This window comes from Trachurus japonicus, chromosome 12 (genome assembly GCF_045865225.1).
Source record: "Trachurus japonicus isolate A0001 chromosome 12, Traja_1.0".
In the NCBI taxonomy this organism is placed as follows: domain Eukaryota; kingdom Metazoa; phylum Chordata; class Actinopteri; order Carangiformes; family Carangidae; genus Trachurus; species Trachurus japonicus.
In genome coordinates, this window is record NC_140918.1 from 29910272 (window position 1) to 29935044 (window position 24773).

A 24773-nucleotide genomic window follows, 5' to 3' on the forward strand; every position below is an offset into this window, starting at 1 on the left:
GAGTGTCTGTACTCTGTTGTGAGCGCACATGTCTGTGGCTGTGAGTTCAGGGGGCGTCAGCCAGAGCTGTCGGCTGTGTGTGTGTAGATGTGTGTGAGACAGAGAGAGTGAGTGAGACCGCTGCCTGCTGACCAGAGGATATATATATATATAGATATATCGGTTAAATGAAGTTTCCTACGGCAGATTCCCTGTGCAGGGAGTAGGGAGTAGGGGGCTCTGTCCAAGTAAACTGTGGATCGGAACGCAGCTATAGTGAACATTAATAATCACTAAACATTCGAACACCACTACAAAATGGCGTGGTCACTATATAGTGCACTATATAGTGAGTAGGGGGTGATTTCGGACACAGCCTATGATCTAGACACACGTAATTATTGCAAAAATTTCAAAGCTTTAAAAACGTTAGCCTTATGAATTTGACTTGTGATCTGTGTTTTTTTTTTAATTTTTAAAATGTATTTAATCTTTATCTTTTTTCTTCTATTTATGTTTTCTTTATCTTTTTTTTCTCTGTGTATGCATTGCCGTCCTTGTACACTATTTTGTGTAAATAAAGTTTATTTTAAATAAAGAAAAAAAAGGTTCTTACCGGAAGTGACGGTTGATGACAAAAATATCGCAAACGGGAAGAGGGTCCAGCAGCAGCAGGAAACAACCGTTCGGCTCTCCTCCAGGAACAACAAAGAGTTTGAGTAAAATGTCTGAGGTCGAGTTTCTGAGAGGATTCGTTACCGAGAGACTCACCGCCGTCTCCCAGGAAATCTTAGCGGCCGTCGACAGAGTCGTAGCCGGCTACGAGGCGGAGGCTTCGGGCTTCAGACAGGAGATCGAGCGGCAGAGGAACCTGCTGGATGTTCTCCTGCAGCCTCGAGTCACAACAAACAACAAAACCGGTTGGTGATTCACTTTTAAATCCATGGGCCGCCTCAGAGTTGTGGTTTGTAGAGAAAGAGGACATTTGTACTTTATCTTTTAACTTTTATGTGTCTATCAACTACAGGAATTTACAAACTGTAAGAAGGTCTTTTACTATTTGAGGCGACTTACTCTGTAAATTGATAGCTATTATCGACTAGCAAGTTCACAATTTATCTTTTTTTATTTGAATTTAATCCTATAGGCTAGTTCTGTTTTTGAAGCCATCACCAAAATCAACAGATTAAAAGTTATTTTCCCCACACATAATTGACGGAAGACACCAGTGCTTTAGGTTCAGATGTTGAATCGTGTCTTCATCACGGACAGACTTTAAGTTGAGGAATAGTTGGAAATTTGAAGTATTGCAGTTCAGGAATTAACCACTGGTTACCTTACAACAGGACATGCTGGACACACTCCATACGTTCTACAAAAGAGTAACAATGATATTGTAGTAGCTGTTCGTCAAAAAACAAAGAAAAGTTCCAAATCAAATTTCAAATCATAAAATTTAAAGGGGCACTGCTGCACCATGGGTTGTGGTGTACATGAAAACATGATGTCCAAACAAATGTCAAATTTCAACAAAAACGTGGATTATTTGACTAGAAAAGTGAGCGAACAAAGAAAATTCCTCTGTGCCTCTCACGTTCCGTTAAAAACCCATTTGCCCACCCAGGTGCATGCTGGTCCCTTACCGTAAGCCGACCTATATAATCTCAGGTGCCCCTAACGTGCCAAAATGAATCAAAAACACAAATAATAAACAATAAATAACCTATACGTAAGCAATATCACACGAGAGGGAGTGCTGTTGTACTGAATATCAGCACTAGGTGATTCTGTCGTAGGCACGAGGCTGCAGAAAATAACACAAGTTAGAGCAGAACCGTGTGTGTGTGGCGCTGACACACAGACACACACACACACTGTTACCCTGCATAGGAGCCGAGTTCTTCACGGCGTACAGCAAACATATGAGACACAAGTAGCTCAGTGTTTTCACAGTCGGACTTTTCTCCTCCACTTTGTGACCGTCGTATCATCAGGTCTCTGTGACTCCACACTGCCAGGTTTCTTTTCATGACGACCCGAGACAGACGAACTGACCACTCCACACGTTCACCATCACTTCCACTCATTTCCTCCCTCTTTTACAGCTTTCACTTTATCCTTCCTCCCTTTAGCTGCAGCTGCTGCAGCTCAAATAAACTCTATAGTACATGCTCATGACCAGAGGTCGGCAACCTGCGGCTCTTTCGTCACTTGGCTGTGGCTCCCGTGTGGCTCTCCTGGTTTAGAGAGGGCGAGCTCATTTTAGGGGAAAAAAAAAAGATAGGCTAAATAATGGCCATTCACTTGTTCATTGTAATAGTTATTTCTTTGGAGATGCTCATGTGATATTAAAATAAAACTGTTTTCAATATTTTGTCGATCAAAATATGCATCACGTTGCCTAGGTTTTTTTTCCCACCATAAAGTAGGCTAACCATCGCTCGCGTCTCACAGATGAGAGCTCGTGAAAATCAAAGTGACGTCTTAGAACCCGTGCAGTGAAATTCAGAGGCAGTTATCACATTAACCAGGTGAGAGAAATTAATTGATGAGCTATTATTTGGAAAATATATATTTCTATATCGGACCTTGAACCGAGTCTCATATTCAGGTTGACAGCTGCTGTAGCCTACGTCACGGAAATCAATGAGGCATACTGAAATAGACAGTATAAACTGGCATTTTTGGGGGCTGCTTATTAACTCATTGATTGCCAACCACGTAATTTCTCGTTTTTCGTTCCCATGCGTTGAGTGCCAAAAACGATATTTCTGGCACTTTAACACACCTTATGTGTAAATTTGGGGACTCTACGACGAGCAGAACTGAAATAGATGACGATCAAAAAATCATGACAGCTCATGATCTGGAAGTTTTTATCATAACTCGGCTTTTGCAAACCGAGTTCTGCATGTGGATGCAGCGCAGAGCTGGGTATCGATTCAAATTTCAAGAATCGATTCGATTCCGATTCTTAAAGGACAATTCCAGGCGAATTCAACTCGGGGGTGTATTTTCCTATAATTTTAGGTCTAAAAGAAGGAATCTGAAGATTTTCAGTTTAATCGCTTTTTTCGCTGTTTTGCGGTAGTTGCGTCTGTCCCCGCATCGCCACGGCAGCAATGAATGGGAGTGGATGTAAGTTCCGCTGTGTAGGCTGTTTACAGCCCTCAAAGCCGCGATTTTTTTCCACAGACAGCGTCAGATGGCTACTCAAACATAGAGCTGGGCGGTATGACCAAAAATTTATATCACGGTATTTTTCATAATTATATCGGTTTCACGGTATTTGACGGTATTTTTTTTTTTCATGCATGACTGGGTGTTAACCCCATTTTCTAATAATTTAGAGAATAATTACTGCAGTAAATTGGCTTAGAATGACCTATTTTACTGTCACGAGGAGTGAATATTGTCGAAGAACATTAGTATCCAGACTAGAGTTGCACGATACCCACGGTAGCCACGGTACCCCGCGGTGCCAAAACGTAATGGTTCCTACTATACTAGAAATTCTACACGACGGTACTACCGTGGATTACTACTACCGGTGCCAGTTTCCGCTACATAGCGGCCGCCTCTCCTCTCCTCTCGGCTTCTCACTGCACGCACTCCCTTGTAAACAAAACCCACATGCACCCACTGCAACCTAACTACACAGCTGCTGAATGATTGGCTGTTTGCCTGTTACTGGTGATATCCGGGGATATGATAGGCTGTTTCCGCACGCTGGGTCCGCCCGTCTGTTCTCTGATTGGCTGTTCGTGGTTCATGCCGGCAAGAACGGACTCTATGAAGACAGCTGAGACAGCGCCGCTTCGATAGAAATTCGCTTCAAAACAAACAACGAGCTAAAGTTATATGTCTCGCCTAGACGCGCACACGGCTTCACAAACACGAGACAACACACTCACCACGGCTGAAGCACCGGGCGCGAGCGGCGGGTCTGCTGCGGCGTCGTCGTTGTCATGTTCGTGTTCCAAGGATGAGGCCGTGTTGATAGCAAGTAACTTAGTTTAATGTCTCACGTTCTCAACAACATACATGTGGCTCAATGCAGTCTTGCTCTACCCCGTTATATGGTACGGTAAGCTGACTACTAACCAGTACTGCCGCCTAGCGGTCAAACATGTAATAACATCCAATCATAACATCCCCCCTTTTCTAAGGCAAAATGCATTAACATGAATCATCACATTAGCTGTGTCAGTTATTTCAACCATTTCACATTCAGCATAACTCTGCAACACCTAAGCAGTATAAACAGTTTATATCAGATTGCATAACTCATATCTAAGCCAACACTAGACCATTTAGAACACATTCACAACATCAATCAATATACATTTTGTTTAACATCTTTAACATGCATATTGAATTTTCTTTGTTTATAAGTTCAGTCTATCAGGCTTTCTGATTTCTCTTGTGGACCTTCTTAACTCAGGTTCGCTTGGAGTAGGTGTGTGAGAGTCAGTGTTACAGTCCATGGCAGGTGTGGGAATTACCTGAGATTCACCACAGGTTACACTGAGCTCACCAACAGTCCCTTGAGGAGTCTTTAATAGACTGCGACGATTGCGTCTGAGGATTTGTCCATCATCAGTTTTCACCGTGTACGATCGTGGAGCAACTTCTTGCAGGACAGTTGCTTTTGTACTCCATCCATCAGCATCCTCAATCCTGACTGTGTTGTTGGTAGACAGTGGAGGGAGATGCCTGGTTGTTCTGTCATAGAATGACTTTTGCATCATCTTCTGTTGTCGTAGCTTATGTTCAATCTTAGAGTGATTCTTTTGCTTTAATTTGTCGTTTTGATGACTCGGCAAAGTTGTTCGTAGCTTCCTCTTCATCAGCAGTTCAGCTGGTGATAGGCCGCACTGAAGAGGTGATGCTCTGTAGCTCAATAAAGCCAGATAGGGATCCGAGTCACTGTCAGCTGCTTTCTTTAGGAGTTGCTTGAGAATGTGAACTCCTTTTTCAGCTTGCCCGTTTGACTGTGCATAGTGTGGGCTTGACGTCACATGCTTGAAATCATATTGCACTGCAAACTTCTGCCATTCTTTGCTGCTGAAGCAGGGGCCATTGTCGCTCACCACGATGTGTGGGATGCCATGCCTGGCGAAGATAGATTTAGCATGTGTTATGACACAAGTTGATGTTGAGCTTGTTAGTAGCGCCATCTCCGGGAAGTTTGAGTAGTAATCCATTACCACTAAATAGTCTTTACCTCTGAGATGAAACAAGTCCATTCCTACTTTGTGCCATGGTGCTGTTGGCACCTCAGCTACCACCATAGGCTCTTTGCTCTGCTTGTTCCTGTGTTTCTGGCATGTTTCACATTTACTTATAAGTGTTTCAATGTCTTTGTTCAGTCCGGGCCAGAAAACCGTGTCTCTCGCCCTCCTTTTGCACTTTTCGATGCCGAGATGGCCTTCATGTATCCTGTGCAACATGTCCATTCTCAAAGCCCGTGGAATAACAATCCTGCCCTTTTTCAACAGCAGACCATCCACAGTACTAAGCTCACCTCTGACATGGTAAAATTGTGGACACGAACCAGCTGGCCATCCCTCATCCATGTTCTTCATGACATGCTGTAGCTCAGCATCCTTTGCTGTAGCCTCCGCTATTTGCCTTGACTTTGTGTCAGACACAGGCAGTGTAGCCGACACCATGTTCACGTGACACTGTATGTCCTCGTCTGTTGCACTCACACTGTCGCCTGTAGTTGCTCTGGATAGGGCATCAGCAAGGACTAGGTGTTTACCTGGAGTATATATCCGTTGATACACTCTTTCCACAAGCCCCAGTTCTTCACAGGCTCTGTCACCAAGAAGTGATTCCCGTCCCTCATTCACAACAAAGAAGGATAGGTGGTGCACTTTTCCTTTAACTGTGACACTCAACCTGCATGTGCCCAAACATTTGATTGGCCGCCCATTGTAGTCTTTCAGTCCAGATTCTTTTCTTTTTATTTGTGGCTTATTTTTCATTGCCTTCACATCACACATGCTTATGAGATTTGCTTTCGCACCAGTGTCCAATCTCATGGTGACTACAGTCCCATTTATCATTAGAGGAGCTATCCACTTATCTTCTGTAGTGACATCATTTACATTGTCTGGTTTATTTATTTGTTCACTTTCACAATTCACCATTCCAACAAAGAACGTGTCACTTAGATCAGGCTCGTCTATTAAGTTTACAGTTTTTTCTTTCTTCCCCTCTTTCCGTTTGGAGAAGCATTGTTTAGCAAAATGATTCTTGCCTTGGCAACTGGAGCATTGCTTACCAAACGCTGGACACTGTCTAGGCTTGTGCTGTGAGCTGCAGCGCTTGCAGTTTATCATCACGTCCTCCTGCTGTGCAGGCCGGGTCTGTGTGCGCCGTCTCCGCTGATACGACACTGCTCCAACCGCTGCCGCGCTGTCGCTCTGCGCCGAGGCGACTGCAGACATCTCGCTGAACGTCCTCACGTGCCTTTGGGACAGCTCACTGGCCTGGCAGATCTTCATGGCTCCAGCCAGCGTCAGCTCCATCTCCCGTAGTAGCCTCTCTCTGACCTTTTTATCCTCAACGCCGTAGACGATCTGGTCCCGGACCATGGAGTCACTCAGCGTTCCGAAGTTGCAGGACTGCGCCTTTAGCCACAAGTCCGTCAGGAAGCTATCAAAAGGCTCATGCTGCCGCTGTGTACGAGACCGAAACACGTACCTCTCGTACGTCTCGTTCTTCTTCGGAGAACAGTGAGTATCAAACTTGCTAAGCACTACATCCAACTTTTCATTATCTTCAGGACTGTCAAACACGAACGTGTTAAATACTTCTATGGCCTGTGGCCCTGCTATTGTTAGCAGCAGCGCTACCTTTCTTGCCTCCGGCTTTGCCTCGAGTCCCGTAGCAGCAACATAAAGGTGAAACCGCTGTTTGAAGGTGCGCCAGTTCTCGTCGACATTCCCCGTTAGTTTCAAACTTTCCGGTGGTTTTAAATCCATGTCGCCCATTCGAGTTTACTCCTGGTACCATGTCATGTTCGTGTTCCAAGGATGAGGCCGTGTTGATAGCAAGTAACTTAGTTTAATGTCTCACGTTCTCAACAACATACATGTGGCTCAATGCAGTCTTGCTCTACCCCGTTATATGGTACGGTAAGCTGACTACTAACCAGTACTGCCGCCATAGGCGGCGCTATCAATAGGCTAAGGGAAGCTTAGCTTCCCCTAGATTGTCACAGAAAATAAAATAAAATCATCACAAATAATAAAATGAAAAAATAAAATAATGTTTTTTTTTTCGTTGTTGTTTTTAAATTATATTTTAGAAAGAGGTGGGAAATTTATACATTAAAACACACATTTTTAAAGTATTATCTATGTCGATGGTTTATTTATTTTTTATTTCAGTGGTATTTGACTGGTTACCTGCGTCATTACGTAGCCTACACACGGCGTAGCTACAACGCGCAGCGTAGAAGCTTACCCCTTTGCCTCGCTATGCTAGTCACTGACAGTCCAGCGAAATTAAAAGAAAAAAGCCCGGTAAAACGGACATTAGAAGGTTTTTGAATATCAAAATTGACGAGTCCGAGAGTCCCATGAAGCAGCAGCAATGAAGCCGACCACGATGCTTCCACGACCGGCTGCCGCCTTCTCTCCTGCCACTGGCCTCCATGATGACACCGGCTGCCCCCCCCCGGATACCGGCCACTGCCCGCGAGTCACCGGTCTACCTCCGGACAGCCGCGCCCCCCCCGAACACCTGCGCACACCCTCCTCCAGTCACTGGCCTAAGTTACGTCCAGACAGCAGCCCCGACCGCCCGGACACCTGCTGCCTCCCTCCTCCAGTCACCGGCCTACCTCTGGACACCTGTGTGAGCGCACATTCTCACAGCAGTTGCGCAACTGGATGAGGACAATGGCACAGCAGATACTGTCAACTCTGTTGCTTCTGTACATCGAGAGCGACAACTAAGAGGATTTAAACCTGAAGAAATAGTTGAAAAATATGACACAAACGCCCCGTGGCGTGCTGCTTAGGGTAAGAACATTGATTAGGTTAATTATGGGCCACTACAACAGCAAAAAAAAAAAACAGCAAAAAAAAAAAACAAGTAGAGAATGAAAGGAATCATTCTGCTGCATCTCAGTTTGATGAACATCAAAACTATATACATCTTATATATCTGCCTGGGTAAAGACTTTTTTTTCTTTTTCTTTTTTTTTTTGTCCCGTAGCTTCCCCATTCCTTCTGCCCTAGCGCCGCCTATGACTGCCGCCTAGCGGTCAAACATGTAATAACATCCAATCATAACAGTCGTCAGTGGCACTTAATTAATTTAGCACTGTTTATTTTCTCATTGGCTAATATCAGGCTATATGCTCCGTGTACAGGCTGAGGAATAAGGAGTTAAAGGATGTCCAAGTATAAAGCACATAGAAAATGCATAAACATATAGTTTTCATAGGGAATCAGTTCCTGTTCATTGTATTTTGTATTTTTTTCTATGGTTTATTATGTTGGAGAAGAAGCATTATTGTCAAATATATTTTTTTTAAAAGACAGTGGATTTGTTTTTATCCTAAGTTGATTATTTATATTTGTTAAACATAAATTAATGTGCAAGAGACTGAATGGTATTTCAACCATATAAATTCTAACTTCATTTATTTGTTTTTATTGCTTATTTAAAAATATTTGTTTCAGTCTAATTCCTACTTCACCAGTATTATGTTTATCATGCATCAAACAACATTATAAGTAATTAATAAGTATTTATAACTTGTACAAATACATTGCAGTTCATAAAAATAATAATAATAAAAAAAGGTTGCAGTATCGTGATATTACCCGGAACCGTGGTACTTTGTCTGGTATAGTACCGTGGTTACTCATTTTGGTATCGTGACAACTGACAACTCTAATCCAGACTAGTATTAACACGGGTTTGAATGGTCCCACAAAATGCTGCTGTTCACAAAGAGGTGGCAGTGGCACTCATAACTGTATTGAGGTGAAGGAATCAGAATGCATGACTGTTGCAGTCAAAATACAGAAGCCTTTATTAATATAATACAGACTAAAAAAATAATCAACTTGATTATATATAAAGATTTTTGCACGTGAGAATAATCATCAATCTAAAATGCTATCTAATAAATATCTGTTCTCAAAATGAATTCATGACATCAAATAAACATTTCTTCACACACAAAAAAGCCCAGACAGTAGGGCTACTGCTTTGTAAGTCAGTCTGTGTCCTGCAACACGGTGGCATTGGGGGACTGTGCTCAATCAGAGGCGTGCCTTCAGATCATAACACCAACAGGTTGAGAGCCAGAGGACTTCTCTCTGTCTGTGTTAACTGAGGCAGTGAAACACACCTGCATTAGTGGCCTTGACTTTATGCAGTTGGTCACTTTGATGCTGTCGTTTAAAATCTCATGTAACACCAACCTGAATTCATAAAGTTTCCTCATGAAGCAGTCAGGAGGCTCACCGACATGATGTGCATGTTTTGTGTTGAGATGCGTCTGGAGATGAGCCAGCTTCATGCCACTGTTTGCTAACTTCTTCCCACAGAAAACAAAACAAAACACGGTGGCTCGAGTGGGCTGCAACTCATGGACGTAAATGTTGGGATTTTACCGGCGCTGGTTTCGCCTTTTTTTTAAAAATCACTTATCCCTCCGTGGTTTAGCAGCGCTGCTGCTTCACGTCAACCCCGACTCCGTTGTTTGATTGACAGGCGATGCCGGCAAATGCCAGGTTGGGTTAAACCATCTGGTGGGGGGGGACTCGGTTAAGTAAAAAAAAACATTTACAGATTATGGTTGTTTGATCAGCGTGAGATTTTTTTAAAAAGCCGAAGTAGTTCCTCTGTGGCTGTGACATTTTCTCCGTGCATGTTATTCACCAGCTCAGCCGTTAATATAATACGAGCCGTTAATATAATACATCCATGGGCTGAGCTCAACCCAGGCAAGCAGCTTGTTTGATACAACTGTAAACAGTCCCCCTCTCAAACAATGTCGCGCGGCGCGACGTTCCGCCGCTCTGTGTTCTCAACGTTTTGTACGCTACACTCCACTCACCGGTATTGGGGTATATGAAAAATTCATATCATAAAAAAAAAAATCACCGGTATTCGGTATGAACCGGTATACCGCCCAGCACTACTCAAACATGCACCGATAAGTTTATTTACTTCAAGCAAGCCGACATGTTTGTAAAATTAGATCTAATTCAAAGTCTCCCGGAGTCTCGCGCGAGACGCAGTTGCCGTGCTGGTGTATTCACATGCAGTGGGAAAAGCTACCGTTTGTGTCATAATCACAGGAATATCAACTCTTTACTTGCTTCAAGTAAAAAAAACTTCTCGGCGCATGTTTGAGTAGCCACCTGACGCTGTCTGTGGAAAAAAATGTACACTTCAAGCAAGTAAAGAGTTGATATTCCTGTGTTTATGACACAAACGGTAGCTCCTACTGCGCCTGAATACACCAGCACTGCAACTTCGGGCTCGCGGGAGACTTTGAATTAGATCTAGTTTTACAAACATGTCGGCTTGCTTGAAGTAAATAAACTTCTCGGTGCATGTTTGAGTAGCCATCTGATGCTGTCTGTGGAAAAAAATTGCGGCTTTGAGGGCTGTAAACAGCCTAAACAGCGGAACTTACTGTATATCCACTCCCATTCATTGCTGCCGTGGCGATGCGGGGACAGACGCAGCTACCGCAAAACAGGAGCGATTAAACTGAAAATCTTCAGATTCCTTCTTTTAGACCTAAAATGATAGGAAAATACACCCCCGAGTTGAATTCGCCTGGAATTGTCCTTTAAGATTCAGAATCGATTTTTTCGATTCGATCCGATCCGATCCAGGGTTAGTGTCATTAAAATATGACATTAAGAATTCACCCAAAAGCTGTTGTTGTTAAATACAAATGTACTTTTATTTTTTTCAGTGTTGAAAGCAGCATCACTGACAAAACATTATAACCAGTGCTTTCAATGTAATGTAGTTAACAAAAATATTCAGTCATAAAGTGCTGGTAACTGAGTGGCTAAGTAACCAAACTATCAAATGTAAAATAATAAACATCAGAGAGGTAGTAGTACCTGAGAAAACATAAGTGTCTCACAGACTAGTTTTTCTTTGGAATATATCTCACAGTAAATCTTAAGTATAAAACATTCAATTGCTTAAAGTGCAAACATGTAAACTGACAATTTAATTGAACTATAAACTGTCTTAAGTGCAAACTCAAACTGGACTGACTCACTGTCCTCATCATGTCATAACTCTGCTAGTCTATTTTGGAATGACAAGATTTTTATTCAAGAACAGGAGCTCATTCACAAGCTCTAAGCTAAGGCAGCTCCTTTTCGCAGTGACTATATCACCTGTGGTAGAAAATACCCTCTCTGAAGCGATGCTGGTCCCTGGGATACAGAGGTATCGCTTTGCCAACCTAGCCAACAGAGGATATTCCTTTTCATTCTCCCTCCACCAGGCCAGAGGGTCGTCCTGCAGGTCTCCTTGATCTGTATCTCAGCATCTCATCTGCTGCCTTTTCAGCTGTAGATTTTTGAGCTTCTCCCTCTTCTCTTGCTCTGTAGGCTTCCCCAAAGAGAGACTCCAAGGCGGTGGATTCCTTGGCTGTAGGGGTTTGGGCAGGCTACAGTGAGACTTCTCTTAGCAGGCTACTAGGATTTGCTTGGATTTATGCTATTTATTTACATCAGATGCTTCTTCCTCCACCCCATCCACTGCTTCAGCCTGGAGCCTGGAGAAGGTGCTCTCTCACTCCTCCTCAGTCAGGAATGGCAGGGCTTTAAAGCGTGGATCGACAGCTGAGGTGACATGCAGCATGTCCTTCTGGTCCACATATCTGAAATTTAAATAAATGTATATCACAGGAGGATAATGGATGTTTTGTTTCCTTTAATTATGTTTCATTTAATAATATACATTATACAGTACAGACAGTTAACTATAACTTTACACACTCTCTCCCTCTCACACTCACACACACACACACACACACACACACACACACACACACACTCTCTCTCTCTCTCTCTCTCACACTTCCATACACACACACAGGCCTACCTTATGCTCAGGTTTTCCTTGATTTTATCCTTCATGTCCTTAACGAGTCTGGAGTCTTCTGGGAGGCTGGTCATCTCCTTCAGCAGCAGGGCATGCAGGGGTGCGATCACTGAGAGAGTTGGAGTCTTTTCCTCTGACATGACTTGAGTGGCTGTCTTCATTGGCTTCAGAGCTCTGACCACATCCTCTGCATCCGTGATGTCCTCCTCTTTCAGGGTGCACAGATCCTTTTCATTTCTGCGGACTTCGGGTGCAAGCAGAGCGGCAGAAATTGTGGGTTGCTGTTCTAGAAAGCGTTCCAGCATATCTAGAGCACTGTTCCACCGGGTCACGACATCGTTTGTGAGCTTGTGTTTCTTCAGCTGCAGTAGCTTCTGCTTTTCTTTGAGGACGCGGGTGGCCGTGGTACTGCGATGAAAAAACGATGCGATTTGCCTCACTTTAGGCGTGCGATCATCGGAAGTTTGAGACCGGCTTGGGAGGCGAGGTTGATGATATGTGCAAAGCAGCCGACGTGTTTTAGGCCCATAATGTGAACTGCACGGACAATATTTGCCGCGTTGTCCGTCACCATGGCCGGGTCTTTGTGCATCAGCCCCCACTCCTCTAAAGCATTCCTCAACATGTCAGCGAGACTGACATAGCGATGGTCAGTCGCGACTTCTGTGGTCTGTAACACATTTGAGATTAGGTTCCATTCCTCGTAAATGTAGTGTGCTGTCACACTTATGTAAGACTGCGTAGCCACGGATGTCCAGGTATCACTCGTAATGCCCAATCTCTCAGCTGACTGCAGCTTGCTTTTCACGGTTTCTTTGACTACACTGTACATTTTTGGAATAACTTGTTCAGTCATACGTTTGCGCGCCACCATATCATAGTGAGGTTCACACACCTTGATGAGCCGCCTGAAGCCCGGGTTTTCAACGACGGAATACGGGACCATAGCACTGCAAATGTAGCCCGCAATCACCTCGGTTACTCTGTTCGCACGTGCAGAGTTGGCTGGTAGTTGTAGAGCTTCCTTGAGTTTCTTCTGCTGTGGACCGGTGGGCTTGGACACGATATCTCCGTGGTGTCGCTGCATGTGGTTCCTGAGGTTAGTCGTATTTCCACAATACTTCACCTCCATCTGGCATATCTTGCAAATTGCTTTGCTTAGCAGTGTCATTTCGGAACCCGAAATAGTTCCAGATATCCGCTTTGAACGACGCTGGCCTTTTCAAATCTGGAGCTCAGCTATCGTCGCTACCGCCTGCCGCCATGTTGTTATGTTTTGATCTTGCGTGATCTTCACACCACGCCTGCGCGAAGTCACACGAGTGACGCGACTAGTGGGGTTAAAGTTCACCGCGGAAAAAAATGTAAACAAACACACACATTATATATATATATATATGGCTGGTATATATGATATATATATATATATATATATATATATATATATATACAGTACAGGCCAAAAGTTTGGACACACCTTCTCATTCAGTGTGTTTCCTTTATTCTCACTGAAGGCACCAAAACTATGAATGAACACATGTGGAATTAACAAAAAAGTGTGAAATAACTGAAAACACGTATTTTCTTCTTTGTCTTCTCTTTCTTCTTTTCTTCTTCCTCTCCTTCTTCCTCCTCCTCCTCTATCTCTGCCCCCACCAGTTCTAGTTTCTTCAAAGTAGCCACCCTTTGCTCTGATTACTGCTTTGCACACTCTTGGCATTCTCTTGATGAGCTTCAAGAGGTGAACCTGACCTGAAAATGGTTTTCACTTCACAGGTGTGCCTTGTCAGGGTTCATTAGTGGAATTTCAGTGAGAATCTACAATGTAAATAGTCATGAAAATAAAGGAAATGCATTGAGTGTGTCCAAACTTTTGGCCTGTACTGTATATAAAATCGATCTTTGGACGTGCGAATCGATCTGTGGGAATTAAAATGAGAATCGATTTAAAATCGGCGGATCGATCTTTTCAACCCAGCACTAAAAGAGACTGCTGCAGCTGACTCTACAATTTCTCTGCCTATCTGAGCCAAACGTGGCCGGTGATTTTGGTCACCTCTTTAGTCTTTAGTGCGCACAGATTACTTTCAATGTAGGATGCGCGTCATGCGCGCTCACAACCCAAAGCGATGCTGACGCGCATTTGGTGCGGGGGGTGGCTCCAAGTGGGTTTCGATATGGTGGTAAAGAGCCCAAACGGCTCTTTTAATGCTAAAGGTTGCTGACCCCTGCTCATGACAGTAGGCAGAGTATCAGAAGGTAGAGTGACAGGCTCCCGAATCGAGATTGTTTTATCGCCCAGCACTATCCATGGGCTGGCTAGCTAGCGCTGTCACTGTAACTGGATGTTTTGACTGTATTAGTAGGGCTGTCACTTTTTATTCTACATTCGAATATAAATTCGAACATGGGGTGAAAAGTTCATATTTGAGTGGTAATGACCTGCTCGAAATGTAGGCTGCAGTGCCTGCATAGTGCCGTGGGGAAGCGGCAAGCTGTGGAGGAAGTCAAACATGAAACAACAAGAGAATCCGGTCAATTTTCAAAATTAAAACAAATTTCAAAATAAAACACCACGATTGTGTGTGCGGCAGTTGGGTGGGGGTGGTGGGTATTTTATGGGTCATTTGATATTCGTTCGAACCTCATTTTTCTAAAAAGTGACAGCCCTAATAAGTAGAAGTACTGTTACGCTGATTAAATTTTACTTGAGTAAAAGTAAAAGTACTGGTATAAAAATCCACTCAAGTAAAAGTAAAAAGTAGCTCTGAGACTTCCAGCCAATCAGAGGCTCATAGCAGGAGCAAAATTACTTGAACTCAGACTAGCGTCCACTGAGGAGATCATTGGGGTTCATAGCTGCAGCAGTTATGAGTGGCAGTTGTGAGTCAGCCATCTGCAAACTTAAAGGACTATACGTTGCACCTCACCTCCTGTTTTTACTCTATCAAAGCCAGGGTTCCTGCAGCTTAAGTAAAGTTAAATTTAAGACTTTTTAAGACTTTTTTAATGCCACTTGAAATGAAATTTAAGACCAAAACGCAAATCGAAAAATGGGTTTTACCCACTTTCCCACATGGTCCAAGGTAAAGTGACTGCAACATGAACGATGGGGGGGGGGGGGGGGGTTCTAAATTCTACCTGCCACTCAAATGTTTTTATCCGCCACCATTTTGCAAGTGTAGCCTACAATTGTGGTATTTGTACTGTAATTTGTTTGATTTTGAACGGAACGGTACCACCACATAAAATATTTAGAAAATGCTCTATTTCTTCACTCACGTTTAATTTTACTGTAGAGTAACTGTATCACCCCACTATTTTTCTGATATGAAAACCTTGCAATTGTGAGATTTTCATATCATTACATCCCTAGTATTACAATACCTCAATAACAAGCCTATGATATTCACTGCAGTATTGTAAGACATATCATATCATCAAACTCTCACTGTCAGGGCCGTTGTATAGGGGAGAAAGGTGATGATAATTCTAGGGGCCAGCGCCCATGTACTAGGGCCCACAAAAAACCCCCAGTAGTCTAATCTTTATGACTGAATTTGTCTGCATAAGACCCTGACTAATACTCATAGTAATGCTGCATCAAAACAAAGTAGGCTAAGTAAAAAATGATAATACGTAGTCTAAAAAAAAGTGAAAAGTCAGGGGCCCACTTTAGTATTCTTTCAGGGGGCCCAGAATTCCTAGCAACGGCCCTGCTCACTGTATGATAATACCACAGTAGCTCTTTATTCCACTATGCATAAGTCAACAACACACACACACACACACACACACCCCTCCCTCCCTCCCTCCCTCCCCCTGCTCACCTCGCTCCTTCTCCCTCTCTAACTTTAAATAAATACCTGGTTCTGTATCTGCCGTCACACAACACAACAGTCGTTTTTTTTAACAGTGTGAGAAGTTTGACGATGTCCGCGACATGTGCGCGGTCGGTTGGTGTGTCTCACGTGCGTTACTGACTCGCTCTCAGTAGAAGCTGCAGCGACTGCTGTTGCTCCAGGTAGCGCTAAACATCAACAAGCTATAGCAATAGGCTAGCTGCTTGGAAGTCAGCAGTGAAACACAATGCAGCCAGCCACACACACTTACTAAACAATCAGCTGACACGGTGACACACGGACGATTGTCTCTCACACTCATTTCATATTGGGCCTATGTGTCGTTACGATACCGATTTTTTTTTTTTTAATCCAGTGACGGGTGAGAATTTCCAACCCTGACTGTCAATCCTCCTTATCCCCCCCCCCTTCCCTGTCTCTCGCCAGCTGTATTTTCAAAATAAATGCATAAAAAGTCGGAGAGAAAAAAAAACACGGACCAAACAGGGATCAAACAAATAGACGTTTTACGGGCGACCACTGTGCTTTTCCGTCGGCATTAAATGCGCCATCTGGAAATTTAATACCAATAGCAAATTTACAGTAAATTTAAGACAATTTAAGACCTTAATTACCCAGATTTTAATTTAAGACTTTTTAAGACTTTTTAAGGACCCGCGGGAACCCTGAAAGCATTATTCAACCCATCCTTCTGTACTGTTCCACATGTTTCTTCACCATGCTTTCTGTCACAAATCGGGCCAAACTCACACGCATCACAAACACAGCCCATGGGGGACAAATAAACTTAATCTAATCTAATTATGAAGACACTGTTGTTCATGATGTGTTTCATTGTTTCTGCAGGTGACCAGCACCTGTTGAAGACTGAAGCAGAGGATCCTCCTGAGTTGACCTCTAGTCTGGATCAGGAGAACCCAGAGAGTCTACATGTTAAAGAAGAAAAGGAGGAACTACCGACCACTCCAGAGTTCCCCCTCACTTCTGTTCATGTAAAGACTGAGGAGGAGAAACCTCAGTCCCTAAAACCTCATCAAAGACAAACTGAGGCAGAGCCTCCATCCAGCAGCTCAGCTGAACAGGTAGAGGTAGAGATAGAGGCCGATGGAGACGACTGTGGAGGATCTGAACCAGCCAGGAACTCAGATCAACATGAAGATCTTCAACCAGATACAGATGATGAGGTGTCAGAGTCGTCCTCTGAGACTGATGACAGTGATGGTGACTGGAGAGAAACCAGACCACCTGAGTCAGGTTTGAACAGTGAAGCTGTTCATGTAAGTGATGAAGAATGTAACACTGGTAAGAAGTCTCACTGTAAGAGGTCTCGCCCCTGCTCAGAGTGTGGGAAAACATTTAGCAATACCTCGGCTTTGAAGTTGCACATGAGGGTCCATACAGGAGAGAAACCATTTGACTGTGCTATCTGTGGTAAACAATTTAGTCGAAGAGGTCATCTTAAAGAACACACAAGGATCCATACAGGAGAGAAACCATTTGACTGTGCTACCTGTGGTAAACAATTTAGTCAAAGAAGTTATCTCAAAAACCACATGAGGATCCATACAGGAGAGAAACCATTTGACTGTCCTACCTGTGGTAAAAAATTTACTCAAAGCAGTAATCTTAGAGAGCACAAGAAGATCCATACAGCAGAGACACCATTTGAATGTGCTACGTGTGGGAAACAATTTAGAATTCGAGGGAATTTTAATAAGCACTGTAGACGCCACACGCAGGAGAAACCATTTCTTTGTAGTTGTTCTATTTGTGGGAAAAAATTTACCCAGATTAGAAATCTTTTCCTTCACACAAAAGTCCATTAAAAAGTGAAGCCATTTGGTTGCAGTGTTAGTGGGAAAACATTTATGGAGCTGGAGAATTTGGCTACACATGGATGCACATGAAATCCCACTAAGGAGGAAAACTTCAGTTGTTGTCAGTTGTTGTCCATACAGAAATTAAAGGAATACTTCACCAAAAAATGAAATTAAGTCATTATTGACTCACCCTCATGCTGATGAATACTCCGGAGTAGTTTTTTATTCGTCACTGTGCATCTGGAGACCCGGGAGGGCGTTTGTAGTCCAATGAAAACTTTACATGAGAGTAATAGGGCCAGACACAAAAACATCCATAGACTACACAAAAACTAGGGCTGCCCACAAATAGTCGACCAAGCACTGTCGACAAAAAAATCATTAGCCGACCAAAATTTCATTGGTCGATTGGTCGCAGGAAAAAAAAACAAACATTTGGAGCCGTATCTTGTCAAAATTAAGTCAAAATCAGTGACTGAACTGTAGATGAAAGGTTATGGGGCGTTTTACTAAGTACTACTTTGAAGGGCCAGATACAGGAAGTCGTGACGTGACACCTTTTTGTTGTTGTTTTTTTTACACGGCACGGGTCTCTCTCGTATCACCGCTGTTTTCAACCATTAGCGGGTGCTGTCTGAGCCCCGGTCCCGTCCCACAGCGCTCACCGGCGGTCAGTCTCAGTGTCACGGAGCGGATCCATGATAGTCCCCGCTGCAGTCAGAGACCCGCACCGCTCCACGCCGCGGACTCCCCCCCCCCCAGCTCAGTAACTTTTTACCCTCCTCATCAACTGTGTTTATTGGTGATAAACGGACATACTGGCGGTAATAACGGTAGGCTAAAACCCGACCGGCTTGTTGATTCTCTGACCCAACACGGCCGGAGTCACGAGCATTAATTCATTCATTCTCAACCTGACCACGGGCAAAAAGGAAAAAGAAAGCCAGGGGCAACACTGGTATTGAGACAGTTAACTGTTAATCAACTTCATAAGCTGTGTGATGTGTGTGTGTGCGTTACTATGGCGGAACGTGACCGACGGGCGGTGGGGGGGTGGGGGGGCGATTTTTTATTTTTATTTTTTCCTCAAGGGGGGGGGGGGGGTCGATTAGTCGACTAATCGCCACAACTGACGACTACTGGTAGACCAACAAAATCTTTGGTCGGGGGCAGCCCTAACAAAAACCATGTAATATTCCTCCACACTGCTCGTCCGCTGCAATCCATATTAAGTGCTGATAGAGAGAGAGAGGCTAGCCCTATGAATATGAATGCGTGTGTGTGTGTGTGTTTTGCAGTCTCGTGTGAAATGGGGAAAGATGGGACTATCTGGACTCCCGTTCAGCCAGGCAAGTCCGCGGGGAGACAGCCGTCCCAAAATGTGCTGTCTGAGTCTGCAGGCCCTACAGCACACGCAAAGCGCAACATTGATAATGCTGTGAGCGCTTTCTTGTGCTTGGTGGACAAAAAAATGTTGCAGCATATCCGCGACTGCACCGTGGAAGAAGCTGACCGTGTACAAGAAAATACGGAGTGGGACCTCTCCATGGCAGAGATGTTGGCATTTATTGCCCTCTTGTATGTTAGAGGAGCATACAATAAAAACATCAATCTGGAAAGTTTCTGGTCAGAAGAATGGGGGCTTCCTTTCTTCAAAGAAACGATGCCCCGCAACCGGTTCAGGGAGATATTGCGCTTCCTGCGGTTCGATAGGAAGGAGAGCAGGCGCACCCGTCTCTCCACAGACAAGTTCGCACTCATATCCCATGTGTGGGATGGGTTTATGGAGAACTGTGTAGCTTGTTACAAGCCAGGAGCCAACATAACAGTGGACGAACAGCTGTTCCCGACCAAAGCCAGGTGCCGTTTCACGCAGTATATGTCAAACAAGCCGGATAAGTTCGGAATAAAATTCTGGTTGGCCGCGGATGTGGACACCAAATACTTAATCAACGGCTTCCCATACCTCGGCAAAGATGAGACAAGACCACCACATCAGGGTCTGGGAGAGAGTGTGGTCTTGAGGCTGGTAGAGCCATACGTAGGGAAGGGAAGAAATGTCACCACAGATAACTTTTTTACATCCCTTTCCCTTGCAAAACATCTTTTGAAAAAAAACACCAGCCTGGTCGGAACAATGAACAAGGCAAGAAGAGAGCTGCCTCCATCAACGCAGCAGAGAGGGGAGCTGTTCTCCACAAGGGTGCTGAAGAATGAGCGCACGACACTCACCATTTACCAGGGCAAAAAACGAAAAAACGTTGCACTGCTCAGCACAATGCACCAGACAGTGGCCATCGGGAGTGACCTGAAGAGGAAGCCCGATACGGTCACATGCTACAATGTGACCAAGGTAGATATGATCATTATTTATTTTTTATTTTATTTCATTTCAATTTTTACTTGTTCAAATACGTGCTGAAAACTAAAACAGGAACGTTGCATTTCCAGTGAAGTGCAAAATATATTTTTTGAAAGAAAAATAAACCAAAGACAGAAACGAATAGGAGGAAGGGCTGGATTAATTAAATCCAGCTACTAGCCTATCATTCATTCTTTCTATCATTTTTCTTTATTCACAAGAAACTTGCAGAAAATAGAAACAGACCCGGCGTTTAAGTGTTTCATTCCTGTGTCATTGTCATTACAAATGTTAATTGCATTAATTTCTGTTATAGACCGGAGTAGACACGCTGGACCAAATGGCGCGGCTCTACTCGGTGAAAGCTGCAACACGGAGATGGCCAGTCGCCGTATTCTACAACATCTTAGATATGGCAGCAATAAATGCACATGTCCTGTACCGACAGTGCACCTCCACCTCCATCCCCAGACGGGACTTCATTTTGCAGCTGGCCAAGGAGCTCCGCGCTGACTATTTGCGCGTCAGGCAAAGCCTGAAGATACTGAGGGAGCCAGCTCCAGCAGCCAAAAAGAGACAGTGCCAAGTGAACACCAACTGCCGGCAAAACAAAAGCAGGGTCTCTTGCAAAGGATGCAAGCGACCCGTGTGCGGAAAATGTACCGCAAGAGTAGACAGTTTTTGCCCCGATTGTTAGGGTGCTCTGTCGAACCAGGTGGAGCCTGGCTTCAGATATATTATGGTTTTGTTGATTAATACGTTGCTATATTGTTGACCTGTTGATATAATATGTAGCCTAATCCCCCCCCCCCGCCCGAGCCTGGCTTCAGATGTATTATATGTTGCTCTTGATCTGTTGATATAATATGTAGCCTACCCCCCCCCCCCGTTCTGAAATGTTTTTGTTAAAATATGATGTTCTGATTGTTGACTGTTGTGTTCAAAAGCCGTAGCCGCAATTTAGTGTCCATTTTGATATTCACGGCTAATTTAGTAAGTAATATGTTATGTATATGTTGTTAATATTATTGTTCTTATATTGGCACTCAAATGAATTTAAAAAAATAAACGGTTTTTATCTGGCAGAAACGATTAGGGTTAGTGCAAGCCGTAGCCGCAATTTCGTGTCCATTTTGATATTCACGGCTAATTTAGTTAATAATATGTTCTGTATATGTTGTTAATATTATTGTTCTTATATTGGCACTCAAATGAATTAAAAAAAATAAACGGTTTTTATGTGGCAGAAACGATTAGTCATAAATTAATTATTAGAGAGATGCCTTCCACCCCCTCAAGCACACACACACACACACACACATACACATACACACACACACACACACACACATGCACGCAGATGCATACAGACAAACTATGAAGGAGAGGAAGTGCGCACACATGGTTTTCCACTTTAAGAACTGCATTCTCTGACTAAAAGACGAAGTTATATACGACGGTCTGGGAGACCGTCACCGGCGGTTGGAGGTAGTTCTAGAATGTTGGCGGTTCTAGTGTTAACTGATGTGTTGTGCCGCGGACGAACCGTCATATGGCCGCGGCAGACTGGCTGTCCTCCGCAGTCCTGGTGCTCCGCAGGTCGGCCAGACGCCTCGTCTGCCTCGGCCGACAGACCTCCGCAGCAGGCGGCTGTGGCATGACTCGCACCGCGGATGAGAGCGGGGCAACATGGTTGCTCTGTCTGATCCCCCCGCCGGGGGGTCAGACTCGGCTTATTTTGGTCAGTGGGAAAGGGGCCAAATGCCGATTGTTAGCGGGTCGACCCACGTTTAAAAAACCCGTGTCGACCTGCTAATTTTAGTGGGAAAACGGCTATATACAGTTTTTCTTGGTCTCCACCAGATGCACCTTGAGGAATAAAAACTACTCCAGAGTATTCATCAGCATGAGGGTGAATCAATAATGACTGAATTTCATTTTTTGGTGAACTATTCCTTTAAACCATTTTCTTGTAGTGTGTGTGGAGTACACGTAAGACAGTAGGTAGTCTTAAGAAACCTTAAATCATTTAGTTGCAGTTTTGTGTCAACAGGAAGATCTTTACGTGTACACAAGAATCAATGTAGGAGAGTAAACGTACGGTTGAAGTTTTTGTGGCCGTCAATTCTCTGATGTTTCTGGCAAGACATAAAGGCAACATAAAGGCAAAAAACCAAAAAATATACTTTAAAAAAATCATTATTTTTATCAAAGTGTAGTAGTTGTACTTAGTTGAAACATTCTTTTAACCAAAGAAATTGAGGGTCCATTCATTTTAAATTGGAATAGCATTTTCTTTGAAGTTTTGGGTTTAATGTTTAAAGGAGCTGTATGTAAGAATGTGGCCCAAACCGTTGCTGCAGTCAAATTCAAAACACAGCAGTGTGTGGCAGTGGGTCTGACACAATTTACGCATGGTGAGAACATCTCATTTGTTAGTGTTACAGTGCAGTAAATAATGTGTTGTGTATAGTTGAAATACATGGTTGTACATTGCTGTCTGTCATTATTTTTAAAATGCTCCAGTAATAAAAGAACAATAAGGTATGGCAGATGTCTGAATTTTTACAAAAGGAAATAACAAAAAATATTAAAGGGACAACGAGGAGTTTCTATTTGGTTATAAAGACGTCTCACGTTAATGTGGATGAATCTACCCACACTTGTTAATGGGCCCATTTTCGATAAATATATCGTTTTGTCTCTATCGTTATTTTGTTATTATTAGTGGTGGCGGAAATTTTACTTTGGGTTTTGCGGCGAGTTATGAGAATTACGCCGCAGAATCGCCGTTTATGGTCGGAACTACGACGGTATGTGATCGTCTTTGAACCTCTGACTTCGATTCTTGATTAATGAAAACATGAGTCCGTCTTGCGCCAGTCAAAGAATTTCACGGTGCACGTGGAGGCTCATAAATGTAGTGTGAAAACGCTTCGCTTTTCCAAAACTCCTCGTTGTCCCTTTAACTGTCCCATTTTTGTTTTTTGTTTTTTGAACAATGTTTTTATTAATTTCCAATAAGAACATACAAAGCAACTGTCCCATTTTAAACTACCAGCCTATCATTCAAGTATAAGTACGATTTCTGAGGTTTACGAGGTACACTTGAAGGCACCATGATGTCTCACAGACACCTGAGATGGCAAGACTGACCACAATTTGTGGTGGTGGTGGGGGGTTAACATTTGCGATAGTGCTAGCCTAAATTCATTGGGCCTCATTCACCAATATCTTCTTAAGAACCTTCTTAGATTCTTTCTTAAAGCAGATATCAGTGGCACGGCCGTTTCGGCTAATGCTGTGTTCAAGGCAGGCTTTTGAAACCGTAAGTTACAGCTTCAAGTCACAACTACGACTTGGTAGCGTTCCAGGTAACCCGTAGCTCGTGTTTTTACCGTCCTGTTGTCTGTGAAAGTTCCCTATAACGGCCACTCGTAACTTCCGACCCGTGAACTCGTACCAGATCGAACTGGTATGACTTCACAGGAAGGAAAAACACAAAGTACGAGTTTCCTTGAACGCACCATGAGTTAGCAGCCCCCGCCCTTGTCAGGCATCAATTGGTCCTCGTGCTACGTCACCACATTCACGCGCATCCCTTGGCTGCACACACAGCCCTTCATGCCATTCTCTCTCCTCATTGGATAACACTTGTATCCCACAAGGAAAATGTTCTCCTCGGGTTACAGCAGAGCAGAGTGACGGAGAGACTCGTGTTTAGGCTGAAATACTTCATGTAAGTGATTGCTGACGGAAAATAGGACTATTTAGGACTTATATTAACAAAAACATTCCACTGATATCTGCTTTAAGTTGTTCTTAAAGTCCCTGAAAAGTGACACTGGATTCGTTTTCTGAGTTAATCACATCCCAGACATATGTCCTATTAACCATCCTGCCAATTTTGGATGCTAGAAAAATTCGTTTAGTAGGTGAAATTAGGTTTTAAAATCATGACTAAATGAGGCAGTTCTCACAGCTCTGGATGTCTGCTGCAGGCACAGAAGCCCCGCCCACTTGCTGAGCTTAGTCAAGTTTCAACTGTCAATCAAATGGCCTACTGGCCGGCCAGCTGTGCTGGTGCTACTGCTAACTGTCACATCGTACCCGAGCAGCTACAGGTTTGAGCTGGAGTCTGAGTCCAGCTCTTATCTGAATGTCTCGGACGGATACACACTGAGCAGTGAGGGAAATATTCTGGGGCTGCTGCCGTCAGCACACGAATCTCCACTACCCTGATAGCGTTAGCTCGGCGGCTAATAGCCCGGTGCTAACCGTTAGCTCGGCGGCTAGCCCCGTTCATCCCGTTCACTCCGAGCCACTGCAGCATCGGACCCACGGCTCACCGCCACAGCAACGGGAGCCTTGAAGCCTACACCGCAACAACAACGAGGGCCACCACCATCAGCACAGGACGACGGGCCTAGCGCTAGCTGCCGAGCTAACGCTATCAGGGCAAGCAGAGATTCATCTGCTGACGGCGGCGGCCCTCAGTTTTGTTGCCGGTGTAGCCGTTGCTGTGGCGGTCAGCTGTGGGACGGACGATGCAGAGGTTCACCTGGGCTGTGGCTGTTTTAGCTTTTAGAGTTTTGCCACCGGGCACCGGCTGGTCCCACTGTGGCAGTCTCA

The 24773-nt window shown here is 44.0% G+C and overlaps 1 protein-coding gene and 1 pseudogene across 1 annotated transcript; one reads left to right on the forward strand and one right to left on the reverse strand.

Moving 5' to 3' along the window:
- Positions 1 to 650: 650 nt before the first annotated feature.
- Positions 651 to 18003, forward strand: LOC146977768 (uncharacterized). Its single transcript, XM_085794217.1, has 2 exons — positions 651 to 899; positions 16806 to 18003. The coding sequence occupies exons 1-2, from the start codon at positions 704 to 706 to the stop codon at positions 17783 to 17785; spliced, it is 1176 nt and encodes a 391-aa protein (XP_085650343.1). The 5' UTR covers positions 651 to 703; the 3' UTR covers positions 17786 to 18003.
- On the reverse strand, positions 11785 to 13228 carry LOC146977769 (E3 SUMO-protein ligase ZBED1-like; annotated as a pseudogene).
- Positions 18004 to 24773: the final 6770 nt, after the last annotated feature.